The sequence below is a fragment of the Mauremys mutica genome, chromosome 16, assembly GCF_020497125.1.
Source record: "Mauremys mutica isolate MM-2020 ecotype Southern chromosome 16, ASM2049712v1, whole genome shotgun sequence".
In the NCBI taxonomy this organism is placed as follows: domain Eukaryota; kingdom Metazoa; phylum Chordata; order Testudines; family Geoemydidae; genus Mauremys; species Mauremys mutica.
In genome coordinates this window covers 19,269,413-19,283,720 of record NC_059087.1, presented here as the reverse complement: position 1 = coordinate 19,283,720, position 14,308 = coordinate 19,269,413, and the positions used below count along the sequence as shown (strand labels likewise).

Here is a 14,308-nt window from a genome sequence, read left to right as displayed (position 1 = left end):
CCCAGCAGGTTCAGCTGTACAGGGAAATCTGCCTGAAATAAACTAGTGCTGCTGCCCACTGTGCGATAGGTCCTGCATTTCAACTACAGGTGAAGGCAGTGATCCTCATGTCCAGTTTGACCAGCTGTGTAAGTAAGTAAAGTGCTTTGGGAGCCTTCAGATTCAAGATATTACACTTGAAAAGCATCATTATTTAGAACTAAATCAGACCAGTCCTGATGATCGGGATTCTCTGGGTGCACAACACTGGGGCCCTTAGTACGTCTTGTGTGTTGCACAGTTTGGGCCTTGATGGGCCGGAGCAGACAGTTTGTGTCCCATTAAAACCCATAAATGGTGCTGGGGGCCCGGGGATAAGTTTCATGTTGCATGTGAGACTGGATACTCTGAGGGGCACCTGGGAGTCTGCCCCACCCTTCCCAGACAGCAGCACCCACCGTGTGTACAGCCGGGAACTCACCTCCCGGAGAGCGTTTATCGTGCACTTCCACCTCCTTCAGAAACGAGAAAGGGGAAAGGGGAGCTGAGAGAGGCTGCTCTATGGATGAGTTTTAAAGAATGATGGTTTTTTAAATAAGTATTTTTAACATTCCCACAACCTCACACACACACACACGTTTGTACTTGTGGGCGGGGGGAGGGGGGAGTTAAGATTTCCAGATGATGATTTCTGGAGCACCAAGAGTGTGCAGAGCACAGAGGGGACAATGGCTCTCAGAAGTTTTCATGCCCTTGCACTGTAAGAAGGAGAGTAAAAGGATCACAGAAAGAGAGTGAGCATGTGCCAGAGTTGGCTACCAGAACCTATTGGAGTGCACTGATTTTTAACACTATTTCATTGACATAAAGGCTCTGGAAAGAGATTCACTTCCTTTGCTCAAGGTTTATTAATTGGGCCTGTTCCCTTGCACATGTGAACTGCAATAGACTGACGAATAGACTGAAAAACTGCACGAAGTATTTAGGGTATTGTCAAAAGTGACTCACTCCATTAGAAGTCTAAGTTCAACAGAAAGTCAATAGGATTTAGGCTCCTCAGGGCCAGATTTAAAAAGCATTGAAATGAATGGGCGTTTGGCAGACAGGTGCTTCTCACAAAACCTGCTAGGTGCCTCCCTGTACATTTAGGTGCTTAAATACCTTTAACACTCTGGCCCCAAGTGCTTAAGTCACTTCTGACAATGGGACTTGGGCACTTTTGCTCACGGCTCAGGCCTGCCCTCCACTACCCAGGGAGTTCTCGCAGGGTCTGAGACGGAACCACTCAAGTCACAGGAGCTTCCCCACCAACTTCAGTAGGTGCCGGATCACATGTTAAACACAGCACATGATCCCTCTTGGCTTCAACTGCTGCCCATTAGTGAGGGAATGAGGCTGGTCCCATTCACTCCCCTGGCCGTGCTGAGCTGACACACACCAGGCGCTCAGGGGAGTTTGTATTGACAGTCAGAGGGAGGGTCCAGTGCCCTGGTTTAATTCAGAAGAAACCAGCTGAGCATGGACACAGCTCACAGCCTAGATGTTTACTGGCCCTGCCCTTGCTGAGAGGGGCCCCACACGCCCGCACTCTGCTGGGCAGCAGGCCCCAGAGCTGCTCTCCTAAGGGGAGGGGCAGGGAATAGCCCAGCGATGGTGAGAGTCTCATGGCAGCTCTGTCCAGGGAACAGCGCAGGGATTTACTGCTGAGAACAGCTGGGAAATACAGAGCAAGTGGCTGTCGTTGGTGGCACTGAGTTAATTTCCCTTCAGGAAAGTTCTGATCTCTGCTGCATACTGGATATTGGTACCAACATTGCCTTGTATTGGTACTAACAGGGTCCCCGCAGAGGATGGTGGTGACCGGTTTCATGGCACATGGATCTTGAGCATTCTTTACTTGTTCCTTCGACATGTCCAGTGCGGAGACTTAACCAGCCCCCGGCATCCTTCAGCCAAAAGTGAACACACGACGTGCTGTGCCCAGTAACTCGGAGCGACTCCTGGCCCGATGGACTATCTGGAGATCCTGATCAGGTAAGGCAGGACCACGTGTCCTGGGATGTGGTAGCTTCTCACTGACAGGTGCAGGGAAGGCTGCACTATCCGGATGAGAGATGAGGACAGCACGTGGTGTTGGTTTCCTATCCACACACATGCAGCCCCACATGGCAGATCTGTTTCTTTGCTGACACTTGTTGGTGTGACGCTAGGATAGTGTTTACACTATGTCTGTAGAGATGCCAGTGCTCCCAGGAGTGTGGGCTACAAACACGTGCTTTGGAAACAGGGGTATCCCCCACATGAGATACACAATTGGATACATTAAATACTCGCAGCAAATGGGCCTAATTCTTCTCTGGTATAATTCTCACAAGTCACTATAATTGCACTAGGGTTGAACATGGCTCAGCGTGTTCACTATCAGCATCCCAAAGAAATCTGTCACCCGCTCCCTCCTGTGGACTTACGAGGGGCAGCTGGCAGTGGAAGGACCAACAACTTAGGAGCCCCAATTCAACACTCTCTGTGTGCCCTCCTTGAACCCTGGTTTCCTGACTCCCACTCCAGTGCCATAACGACAAGATGATCTTCTGCTCTCTTATGTGGTGGGCGTGCATGGACCAGCATCTGGCCCCATATGAGCTCTCCCAAGGAATACTCCATTGCTTCACCTCCCAATGGATCTTCATTCAATCAATTGTACTATGAACTTCTCCAAAAACAATGAACCTTCGCTCTCATGGAGAGACAGCAGAAGTTGTCCCATGTCTATTTTCCCCACCGTGGGCAGTGGTGGCGATCTCTCCCTGCCAGTGAACGTGACTGGTTTTTGTACAGCCATGTGTCACTGTGGAATGTCTTCGGTGGAGGAACCCAGCTGACCGTCCTTGGTAAGTCACTGAATTACTCACTGCCTTTCCTTCTCACTGCCAATACTGTCATGTTTTCATGATTTTTAGCTCCTTTTCTGTCTTAGTGCCAGACTCGGTTCTCCTCTCACTTTATGCACAGACCTTCCCACGGGGTTGAGAACAATGTTTAACCCATGGATAGTCAGAATAGTGTGTACATGTCGCATACTGGATTTTCTTATATTTTCCCTCTGAAAGGGTTTTTGAATTTGCCCATGAAACCTGTGCAGATTCTGCTGTCAGCTACCAATTTCTAAGTAACTGGTATTAGCCTCTTCAGGGAAATATTTCCACCCCAAAGGGTTTTTGTTTTTTTTTAATTTGCATTGGTTTTAATGGACTAGACATTTCTTATTAGCACTCCATTTTGTCTCATATGTGAAAGAAACCAAGGGCCAGATTCTCAACCAAGGTAAAACAAAATAGCCCCATTGTCTTCAATAAACCTACCCCAAAACTCATCCAAATCCCTTTAAGATGGGTGTAAAATACCTTGAAACCTAAAGTGATGTAGAAAATAATGTGTTTGTTGCAATCTAAAACCTGATTTGTCTGGTTAGCTTGAAGAAAATTCAAATTAGTGAGAGTTGGTCACGAAATAGGGTTAAATTTGCTGGAAATTTTCAACAAAAATTAAAAAAAAAAACCTCTTTTCGTCTAAATTTTCAGCAGAAAATTTTGACTTTTTGGCAAAAACCCCAAACCCAAACACTAAAACGTTGTCACTGAACAATTAATGAAATGCTGGGGGGTGGGCAGGAGAAATCAGAGTTTAGGTGAAAATATTCGTTTTGAGATTCTGCTTTTCCAGCAATAAAAAAAGATTTTTTTTCTAGATCTGCAGAAACTTTCTGCAAAAACTTCCAATTAGATAAAAATCCAATTTTTAACTGACAAGAGATTTGATGAGTAATTTTTACCTCCCTATTTGCAGTATCCTTTTAGAGCAAGTTCAGCGATTGATATTTTTACAATACGAGAACAGATCTTCATGTGGTGTAAATCAGTGTAGCCCTCTTGACAACAATGGAACTACACTGATTTACACTTACACTGAGTGAGTGTAATTGCACTGACTGACTTACTCCTGACCCCGAGGATTGGTTCCATTGTACGTTGGATGACTGTAGCTATTGTGGATTTCAATTTGGAAATACCACTCAACCCTGATTTTCTGACAGTGACAGGGACACCCAACACCTATGAAATATGGAGAGTTACAGATAAATGGGGTGGGGTTGAAACAGCCTGTGAAAGAGGAGGCACTAATTGCCTCTCTCAAGCCTGGAGCACACTAACGAGGTTGCTGGCCAGTCTGGGAGGGCTGGATGGCTTCCTAGAAGCTGCATTCTGTGTCTGCCAGGCTCAGAGCTCAATGACCAGGATGCTGGCTGGGCCAGCAGGCTTCAGTTACAGTAAAACCTTGAGGAGCAGATAGATCTCGGCTAGCCAGGGCTCAGTAAATCAGGGCTGACTGTGCTACCTCAGACAACACTGTTTGTAGTTTTGACCTGTGTAAAGCGTGAAATAACTACAGCCCAGGCTACACTAAACCTACTCGTGCTAAGTAGCACCTTGCTCTTCTAATAGGCCCACTGACGTCAGTGGGACCGACCGCTTGTGGAGGAAAGTGCTACCTGGAATGACGAAGAGCTTCTCAGTTTGATCCCAGGTGTCTAGATGTTAAAAGTCTGAGGCATTTTTAACCCCCTGGTGCGCCCATTCCTAAGAAAGAAGGTTCTTTATTGTCTCCATATCTCCATGCAGTAACATAGCCAAACGTCAGGCTAGAGCCCGGGAGAGTCGACTCTGCGCCCACTGGGAAATCTTGCAATGTCCCTTCTCCTCTTGTCTTAGACCCTGATCCAGCAAGGCACTGACACACATACTGGCTTGAGTCCTTTGGTCACATAAATGCTTCTGAAAACATTTCAGCAGCAAGAGTATCCAGCATATAACACGCTGCGATAAAAGGCTATTTCCCAGCCAAGAGTTCTGCAGATCTGACCCTTAGCAGAAAGACCTACAGAACGTGATAGACAATGATAACTCCTCAATGACATCATTGACTTACCTTGCAGAATTTAATATCTTGAAACTTTATCTGTGCCATAGAATACCATAGATTGGTTCGAAAAAGCTCTCGCTATGAATGTTCTGTACTATTTTACAGTAGTTTCCATATAACGCTATCAATGTGTCTAGATCCCCGTCCCATCCTTTGGATCATGCTGGTTGCTTTGTTATTCCATTTTATAGGATTTTTCCATAAGGAAAAATGTGGGTTTTCCCAGATACCTTTCTGGCCACTGAAGTGGCTTCTGGTGCCCTAACCACACGCATTAAACTCTAAGTAAAGTTTAGACCCTAAGAAATAACCCTGAACAAATATCCAGAACATAGTCCAAAACCCTCAGAAAGCTGATTTTAGATTTTTTTAAATGAAGCACAATGTAGAATGAACTGCACCTTTTCTGTGTGAACCACTCGTGCTAGACATACAGTGCATATAGATTGCAACATACTTCTTTGCTCACTTTCATAACAATAATTTGTATCTTTAGCACCAACACTGTCCCCAAGTTGTGGGAGTTATGGGGGCAGGAGGAATATGGGATCAAGCCTTCAAGGATTAAAGTGACAAAAAGGATGAGTAAAGTGATATTATCCCCTTTCACAGGGATAGGGAGAGTAACTAACTAGGCCAAGTTCACTAAGGAAGCCTGTGGCAGAACAAGGATTTGACCACAAATGTCCTGATTCCCAGCCCTGTGCCTTAACCACAAGAACATCTTACATCTCAGATAATTACCCTGCCCCGGTGCTTGTGAGAGGTTGGATTTGTTGCACTGCAGAGATCTGGAATGTTGAACATTCTGCACTGGCAGTCTCTGGATTTGGGTTTTCTAACACTGAATTTCCTTGTCTTGTAGGTCAGCCAAAGGCATCTCCCACCGTGCACCTCTTCCCTCCATCCTCGGAAGAGATAAAGACAAAGAGCAAAGCCACGCTGGTGTGTCTGCTGGGCAGCTTTTACCCAGGGTCAGTCCAAGTCACCTGGAAAGCTGACGGCCAGCAGATCTCCTCTGGAGTGGAGACGACCAAACCCTCCAAACAGAGTGACAACAAGTACATGGCCAGCAGTTACCTGTCTCTGGAAGCATCACAGTGGAAGACCCATGAGACCTACACGTGCCAGGTGACACACGATGGGAAGAGCTTCGAGAAGTCCCTGAAGAGCTCAGAGTGTTCTTAACCCTCTGACCCCCGGAGGGCTCGGCCGGTTCCCGTGTCAGTCTGTAGGGGGCTCCCCAAGGGAGCCAGGATCTGCCTGTAGCATTCCCACAATGCTGATTTCCAGCAAATCTGCTTCCTCCTTTAGGTGGGGGATTTTACCAATCCATACGACACCTGTCTTTATTCCTACGTCCCCACCCCCCTGCATTCCCTGGAATTGTCCTTCCTGCTTTAGTCTCTGATGCAGCCTCGTTATGATATTAATAAAATCAGAAAAAATTGACTATCGCTGTGACTGTGAAGAGTTTAACTTCTTCTGTCCCTTTTAAACCTTGTGTATTAATTGCAATATTCACCTTCTCTTCCAATAAAATAAATTTACCTTTTCTCACCCTATATGGTTTTCTTTTTAGTAAGGAGCTGTTGGCTTTGGGGTTTCAGACAAGCTCATGAGAAGTGACGCTAAGTGATGTGTCATATCATGGAGATCGGGGGATGGGGAGAGATGTCACAGAGGGATCACTCCCCAAGCTGTGCCTGTTCTCCCTTAACACTGCTCACTCTGTCTCTCAGCCAGACTTCTGTGAGGTGTGACAATTGCTGCTGCACAAATCTCTCTGCAGAGCACACGTTGTGTTAGGGAATCCCTGGGTGATAGTGGGCTGCATGAGAGCGTAATGCAAACCCCTGGGGGTCTGCAGCCAGCCCTGCTTGTGCTGGGATCCTGGCAGCTCCCCACAGACCAGCAGGGCTAGGCTGGGTCAATGCTCAGCTGGGTCACTAGCCCTGCAGAGAGCAGCCTGCTCTGTGAGTTAGTATTGAGTCACCCTCTGCCCTCGCATGGGGCAGATTCCAGCTCCCTGCTTCTCCCTGAGCATTAGTCATTCTTCGAGTAGCCTCATTGGAGTCAATGGGCTCTTGGCTGAACAGCTCAGCGATCAGGGGAATAAGTGGCCAAATCTGGCCCATCGAGTGAGGGGCACCACACTGCTGCAGGCTGGTCCCTGGGACAGGCTGTAACCAGAGCTCCTGGCTACGTCTGGTCAGTAGAGACCCAAACCCCTCTTTGGTAAAGTGGCCTTTGCTATCCTGCCAACACCAACCTGGGTGACAGCTCTCAACCCGCCCAACTGGCCCTCCCAGCAGGTTCAGCTGTACAGGGAAATCTGCCTGAAATAAACAAGTGCCGCTGCCCACTGTGCGATAGGTCCTGCATTTCAACTACAGGTGAAGGCAGTGATCCTCATGTCCGGTTTGACCAGCTGTGTAAGTAAGTAAAGTGCTTTGGGAGCCTTCAGATTCAAGATATTACACTTGAAAAGCATCGTTACTTAGAACTAAATCGGACCAGTCCTGATGATCGGGATTCTCTGGGTGCACAACACTGGGGCCCTTAGTACGTCTTGTGTGTTGCACAGTTTGGGCCTTGATGGGCCGGAGCAGACAGTTTGTGTCCCATTAAAACCCATAAATGGTGCTGGGGCTCCGGGGATAAGTTTCATGTTGCATGTGAGACTGGATACTCTGAGGGGCACCTGGGAGTCTGCCCCACCCTTCCCAGACAGCAGCACCCACCGTGTGTACAGCCGGGAACTCACCTCCCGGAGAGCGTTTATCATGCACTTCCACCTCCTTCAGAAACGAGTAAGGGGGAAGGGGAGCTGAGAGAGGCTGCCCTGTGGATGAGTTTTAAAGACACACACACACCTGTTCTTGGGTGGGAGGGGGAGCGGGGAGTTAAGATTTCCAGATGATGATTTCTGGAGCACCAAGAGTGTGCAGAGCACAGAGGGGACAATGGCTCTCAGAAGTTTTCATGCCCTTGCACTGCAAGAAGGAGAGTAAAAGGATCAGAGAAAGAGAGTGAGCATGTGCCAGAGTTGGCTACCAGAACCTATTGGAGTGCACTGATTTTAACACTATTTCATTGACATAAAGGCTCTGGAAAGAGATTCACTTCCTTTGCTCAATGTTTAGGAATTGGGCCTGTTCCCTTGCACATGTGAACTGCAATAGACTGACGAATGGACTGAAAAACTGCACAAAGTATTTAGGGTATTTTCAAAAGTAACTCACTCCATTAAAAGTCTAAGTTCAACAGAAAGTCAATAGGATTTATGCTCCTAAGGGCCAGATTTAAAAAGCATTTAAATGAATCGGCATTAGGCAGACAGGTGCTTCTCAAAAAAACTGTTAGGTGCCTCCCTGTACATTTAGGTGCTTAAATACCTTTAACACTGGCCCCAAGTGCTTAAGTCACTTCTGACAATGGGACTTGGGCACTTTTGCTAGCGGCTCAGGCCTGCCCTCCACTACCCAGGGAATTCTCGCAGGGTCTGGGCCTGAACCACTCAAGTCACAGGAGCTTCCCCACCAACTTCAGTAAGTGTCAGATCACATGTTAAACACAGCACATGATCCCTCTTGGCTTCAACTGCTGCCCATTACTGAGGGAATGAGGCTGGTCCCATTCACTCCCCTGGCCGTGCTGAGCTGACACACACCAGGCACTAAGGGGAGTTTGTATTGACAGTCAGAGGGAGGGTCCAGTGCCCTGGTTTAATTCAGAATAAACCAGCTGAGCATGGACACAGCTCACAGCCTAGATGTTTACTGGCCCTGCCCTTGCTGAGAGGGGCCCCACACGCCCGCACTCCGCTGGGCAGCAGGCCCCAGAGCTGCTCTCCTAAGGGGAGGGGCAGGGAATAGCCCAGCGATGGTGAGAGTCTCATGGCAGCTCTGTCCAGGGAACAGCGCAGGGATTTACTGCTGAGAACAGCTGGGAAATACAGAGCAAATGGCTGTTGTTGGTGGCACTGAGTTAATTTCTAAAGCAACTGGGGGCTCCCTTCAGGAAAGTGCTGATCTCTGCTGCACACTGGACATTGATGCCAACATTGCTTGTATTGGTACTAACAGGGTCCCAGCAGAGGATGGTGGTGATCGGTTTCATAGCACACGGATCTTGAGAACTATTTACTGGTTTCTCGGACATGTCCGGTGTGGAGACTTCACCAGCCAAATGCAAGACAGGATGTGATGACGCAGCTTCTTCAGAGTGACCCCTCACCCACAGATGGACTATCTGGAGATCCTGATCAGGTAAGGCAAGACCATGTGTCCTGGGATGTGGTAGCTTCTCACTGACAGGTGCAGGGAAGGCTGCACTACCCAGATGAGAGATGAGGACAGCATGGCAGATTTGTTGTTTTGCTGACACTTGTTGGTGTGATGCTAGGATAGTGTTCACACTATGTCTTTGAAGATACTAGTGCTCCCAGAGGTGTGGGCTACAAACACGTGCTTTAGAAACAGGGTCTGTCCTACATGAGCATCTCACAGTCATAAAAGAATTCATCCTTACAGCACCCCTGTGAAATAGGGAAGTACTATCCCCATTTTACAGATAGGGAATTGAGGCACAGAGATTGTGTGTCTTGCACAAGGGCACAAAGAAAGTCTGTGGCAGAGCCAGGACTTGAACTCCAGTCTCCTGACTCCCACTCCAGTGCCTTAATGACAAGATGATCTTCTGCTCTCTTATGTGGTGGGTGTGCATGGACCAGCATCTGGCCCCATATGTGCTCTCCCAAGGAATACTCCATTGCTTCACCTCCCAATGGATCTTCATTCAATCAATTGTGCTATGAGCTTCTCCAGAAACGAGGAACATTCGCTCTCATGCAGAGCCAGCAGAAGTTGTTCCATGGCCATTTTCTCCACACGTGCAGTGGTGGCGACCTCTCCCTGCCATTGAACGTGACTGGTTTTTGTACAGCCATGTGTCACTGTGGTATGTCTTCGGTGGAGGAACCCAGCTGACCGTCCTTGGTAAGTCACTGAATTATTCTCTGACTTTCCTTCTCAGTGCCAATCCTGCAATATTTCCATGATTTTTTCCTCCTTTTCTGCCTCTGATCCAAGCTGGGTCTCCTCTTACTGTACACTCAGACCTTCATACGGTGTTGAGAACAATGTTTAACCCGTCCATACTCAGAACAGGGTGTAGATATCCCATGATGGATTTTTTTATCTTTTCCCAGTTAACAGATTTCTGAATTTGCCCATGAAACCTACCCAGATTTTGCTGCCAGGTCCCAATTTTTAAAAAACTGATGTTAGCATCTTAAAAGAAAATATTTTCTACCTTCTTTTTTGTTTTAATGGACTAGACATTTATTACTTATTCATACTGGGTTTTTCCACTATGTGAAAGGAACCCAGGGCCAGATTCTCAGCCAGGTAAAACAACATAGTCCCTTTGTTTTCAACAGACGTCCACTAAAACGCATCCAAACCTCCTTAAAATAGATGCACAACCCCTTGAAATCTAATGTGATATAAAAATAATTTGTCCTTTGTGATTTGAAATCTGACCTTCTCGAGTAGTTTGAAGACTAGTCATTTTGGTAAGAGTTAGTCACTAAATGGGTTTCATTTTCTGGAAAATTTCAACAAAAATGAAAAATATAATTTTTGTCAACATTCTCAGCAGAAGAGACTTTTGGCAAAAAAAATCAAAAATAAAACATTTTCATCAAATTATTACTGAAAACAGGAAAAAAAAACATCTGCAGAAACCTTTTGGTTTTGAGTTTTCCAACAAGAAATTTTTCAACATCAGACACTTTCTGCAAAAATGTCCATTGAGATACAAAAAACAATTTTTAACTGACAAGAAATTTGATGAGTTGTTTTTGACCAGCTCTATTTGTAGAATTGCTAATTTAGAGCCAGTTAAGAGATTGACATAATCTTAAAAATATAAGAACAGATCCTCATGTGTTGTAAATCAATGTAGCCCCCTTGGCAGTAACGGAACTACACTGATTCACACTTACACTGCGTGAGTGTAATTGCACTGACTGACTTACTCCTGACCAGGAGGATCAGTTCCATTGTATGTTGGATGACTGTAGCTATCGTAGATTTCAGTTTGGAAATACCCCTCAAACCTGATTTTCTGACAGTGCTGAGGGACACCCAACACCTATGAAATATGGACAGTTACAGATAAAACAGAGTGGGGTTGGAGCAGCTTGTGGCGGGAGAGGGTTTGAAAGAGGAGGCATTAATTGCCTCTCTCAAGCCTGGAGCACACGAAGGAGGTTGCTGGCCAGTCTGGAAAGGCTGGATGGCTTCCTAGACTGCATTTTAGGGCTGCCAGCAGGCTTTACTTAGGCTTTGTCTCCACTGCCAATTGAACGACTAAACTTTTGGGCGTTCATGGCTCCCTTTTACTAGGGGGTTAAAAATTCCCCCAACTTTTCTGCCCATTCATAAGCCAGAAGGTCCTAATTGTCTCCATATCTCCATGCAGTAACATAGCACCACATCATACGTGGGCGCAGGGGACTCTACTCTGTACCCACCGTGAAATCAACCAGTACTGTGATATTTTGTAATGTCTCTTTTTCTCGTCTTGGACCCAGATACAGCAAAGCACTTAGACACATACTGGCTCGAGTCCTTTGGCTGGGATTGGTCCCATATAGGATTCTGTACATTACAGGCTTCTGAAAAAGTTTTAGCAACAAGCTAAACTTGTTAACTAGGCTGTTCAGCAGCCAGCATATCACAAGATGAGTTAGGAGGTTATTTTCCATTGAGGTCTTATTCAAAAGCGCGGTCCCTTACTAGAAAGGCCTGCAGAATGTGACAGACAATAACTGCTTAATAGGTTTATTGACCCAACTTGCAGAATTTAATATATAGAGCCTTTCTTCCTGCTATAGAATACCACAGAATAGTTTTAAAAAAAAAAAGTCTCTCACAGAATTTTATGGTATTTTATTTGAAACACTCTTAAATGTGTCTAGATCCCCTGGATCATTTTGGTTGCTTTGTTATTACATTTTATAGGTTTGTTCCATAAGGAAAAATATGGGTTACCCTGGATTTCTCTCTGGGCACTGAAGGGCTCTCCGTTACCTTAACCACACACATTAAACTCTAAGTGAAGCTTAGACCCTAAGATATAACCCCAAACAAACCACCAGAACTTAGTCCAAAGTTCTTAGAAACCTGCTTTTAGATTTCTAAAATGCAGCATAATGCAGAATCAGCTGCAGATTTTCTTTGTGAATGGCTCTTGCTAGAAGTCCAATGCATACAGATTGCAATGCAATTCTCTACTCACTTTCACACCAACTGATTTTTTTCCTTTAGCGCCAACACTGTATCCCTTGCAGGCCCCAACTTATTATTTGAAGTCAGTAGGAGATATCTGTGCAGGAGGAATATGGGATCAAGCCTTCAATGATTCAAGGGACAAAAAGGATGAGTAAAGTGATATCCCCTTTTACAGATATAGGGACAGTTACTAACTAGGCCAGGTTCACTAAGAAAGCCTGTGGCAGACCAAAGATTGGATCCCAAATGTCCTGATTCCCAGCCCTGTGCCTTAACCACAAGAACATCTTACATCTCAGATAATTACCCTGCCCCGGTGCTTGTGAGGGGTTGGATTTGTTGCACTGCAGAGATCTGGAATGTTGAACATTCTGCACTGGCAGTCTCTGGATTTGGGTTTTCTAACACTGAATTTCCTTGTCTTGTAGGTCAGCCAAAGGCATCTCCCACCGTGCACCTCTTCCCTCCATCCTCGGAAGAGATAAAAACAAAAAGCAAAGCCACACTGGTGTGTCTGCTGGGCAGCTTTTACCCAGGGTCAGTCCAAGTCACCTGGAAAGCTGATGGCCAGCAGATCTCCTCTGGAGTGGAGACGACCAAACCCTCCAAACAGAGTGACAACAAGTACATGGCCAGCAGTTACCTGTCTCTGGATGCATCAAAGTGGAAGACCCATGAGACCTACACCTGCCAGGTGACACACGATGGGAAGAGCTTCGAGAAGTCCCTGAAGAGCTCAGAGTGTTCTTAACCCTCTGACCCCCAGAGGGCTCGGCCGGTTCCCGTGTCAGTCTGTAGGGGGCTCCCCAAGGGAGTCAGGATCTGTCTGTAGCATTCCCACAATGCTGATTTCCAGCAAATCTGCTTCCTCCTTTAGGTGGGGGATTTTACCAATCTATATGTCACCTGTCTTTATTCCTACGCCCCCACTTCTCTCACCCGCCTGCATTCCCTGGAACTGTCCTTCCTGCTTTAGTCTCTGATGCAGCCTTGTTATGATATTAATAAAATCAGAAAAATTTGACCATCGCTGTGACTCTGAAGAGTTTAACAACTTCTGTCCCTTTTACATCTCATGTATTAATTGCAATATTCACCTTCCCTTCCAATAAAATATATTTACCTTTTCTCACCCTATATGGTTTTCTTTTTAGTAAGGAGCTGTGTCTTTGGGGTTTCAGACAAGCTCATGAGAAGTGGTGCGTAATGTCATGGAGATCAGGGGATGAGGAGGAGGAAATGTCACAGGGGGATCATAACCCAAGCTGTTCTTCCCCAAGACTGGTCACCCTGGCTCCTAGCCAGCCTTGTGTGAGGTGTCATAATAGGTGCTGCACAAATCTGTCTGCAGAGCACACATTGTGTTAGGGAATCCCTGGGTGATAGGGGGCTGCATGAGAGCGTAATGCAAACCCCTGTGGGTCTGCAGCCAGCCCTGCTTGTGCTGGGATCCTGCCAGCTCCCAACAGAGCAGCAGGGCTACATGGGCCAGTGATCAAGTTGGTCACTAGCCCCGCTCCTTTCTTCTCCCTGAGCATTGGTCATTCTTCAAGAAGCCTCGTTGGAGTCAATTTGGTATTTGCTGAACAGCTCAGCACTCAGGGGAATAAGTGGCCAAATCTGGCCCATTGAGTGAGGGACACCACACTGCTGCAGGCTGGTCCCTGGGACAGGCTGTAACCAGAGCTCCTGGCTACGTCTGGTCAGGAGAGACACACAGGACCCTGTTGGAAGAGTGGCATTTGGCAGGATATTAAATACCAACTTGGGTGACAGCTCCCTATGCACCCAACCTCCCCTCCCCCCAGGTTCAGCTGTACATGGAAATCTGCCTGAATTACACTAGTGCTGCTGGCCACTGTGTGACAGCTCCTGTGTTTCAGCCGGAGGGGAAGGCAGTGACTTATGTGCGGTTTGACCAGCTGTGTAAATGGTTAAAGTGCTCTGGAAGCCTTGAGATTCCAGATGCTTTTCAAACGAAATCAGAACATTCTTGAGGATGTGGATTCTATGGAATCAATCAGGCCTGTATTACTTTTGGGGTGCTG

The 14,308-nt window shown here is 46.6% G+C and overlaps 2 protein-coding genes across 2 annotated transcripts in view; both read left to right on the top strand.

Moving 5' to 3' along the window:
* LOC123351197 (immunoglobulin lambda-1 light chain-like) overlaps positions 1-6,514 on the top strand; it is a 668,923-nt gene extending 662,409 nt beyond the window's left edge. The window contains exon 4 of the mRNA XM_044990447.1: positions 5,825-6,514. Coding sequence (XP_044846382.1) covers positions 5,825-6,147 — 323 coding nt within the window. The 3' untranslated portion in view covers positions 6,148-6,514. The remainder of the gene's footprint in view (positions 1-5,824) is intronic.
* Positions 1-13,361, top strand: part of LOC123351200 (immunoglobulin lambda-1 light chain-like) — a 624,702-nt gene extending 611,341 nt beyond the window's left edge. The window contains exons 3-4 of the mRNA XM_044990449.1: positions 9,922-9,959; positions 12,689-13,361. Coding sequence (XP_044846384.1) covers positions 9,922-9,959; positions 12,689-13,011 — 361 coding nt within the window. The 3' untranslated portion in view covers positions 13,012-13,361. The remainder of the gene's footprint in view (positions 1-9,921; positions 9,960-12,688) is intronic.
* Positions 13,362-14,308: the final 947 nt, after the last annotated feature.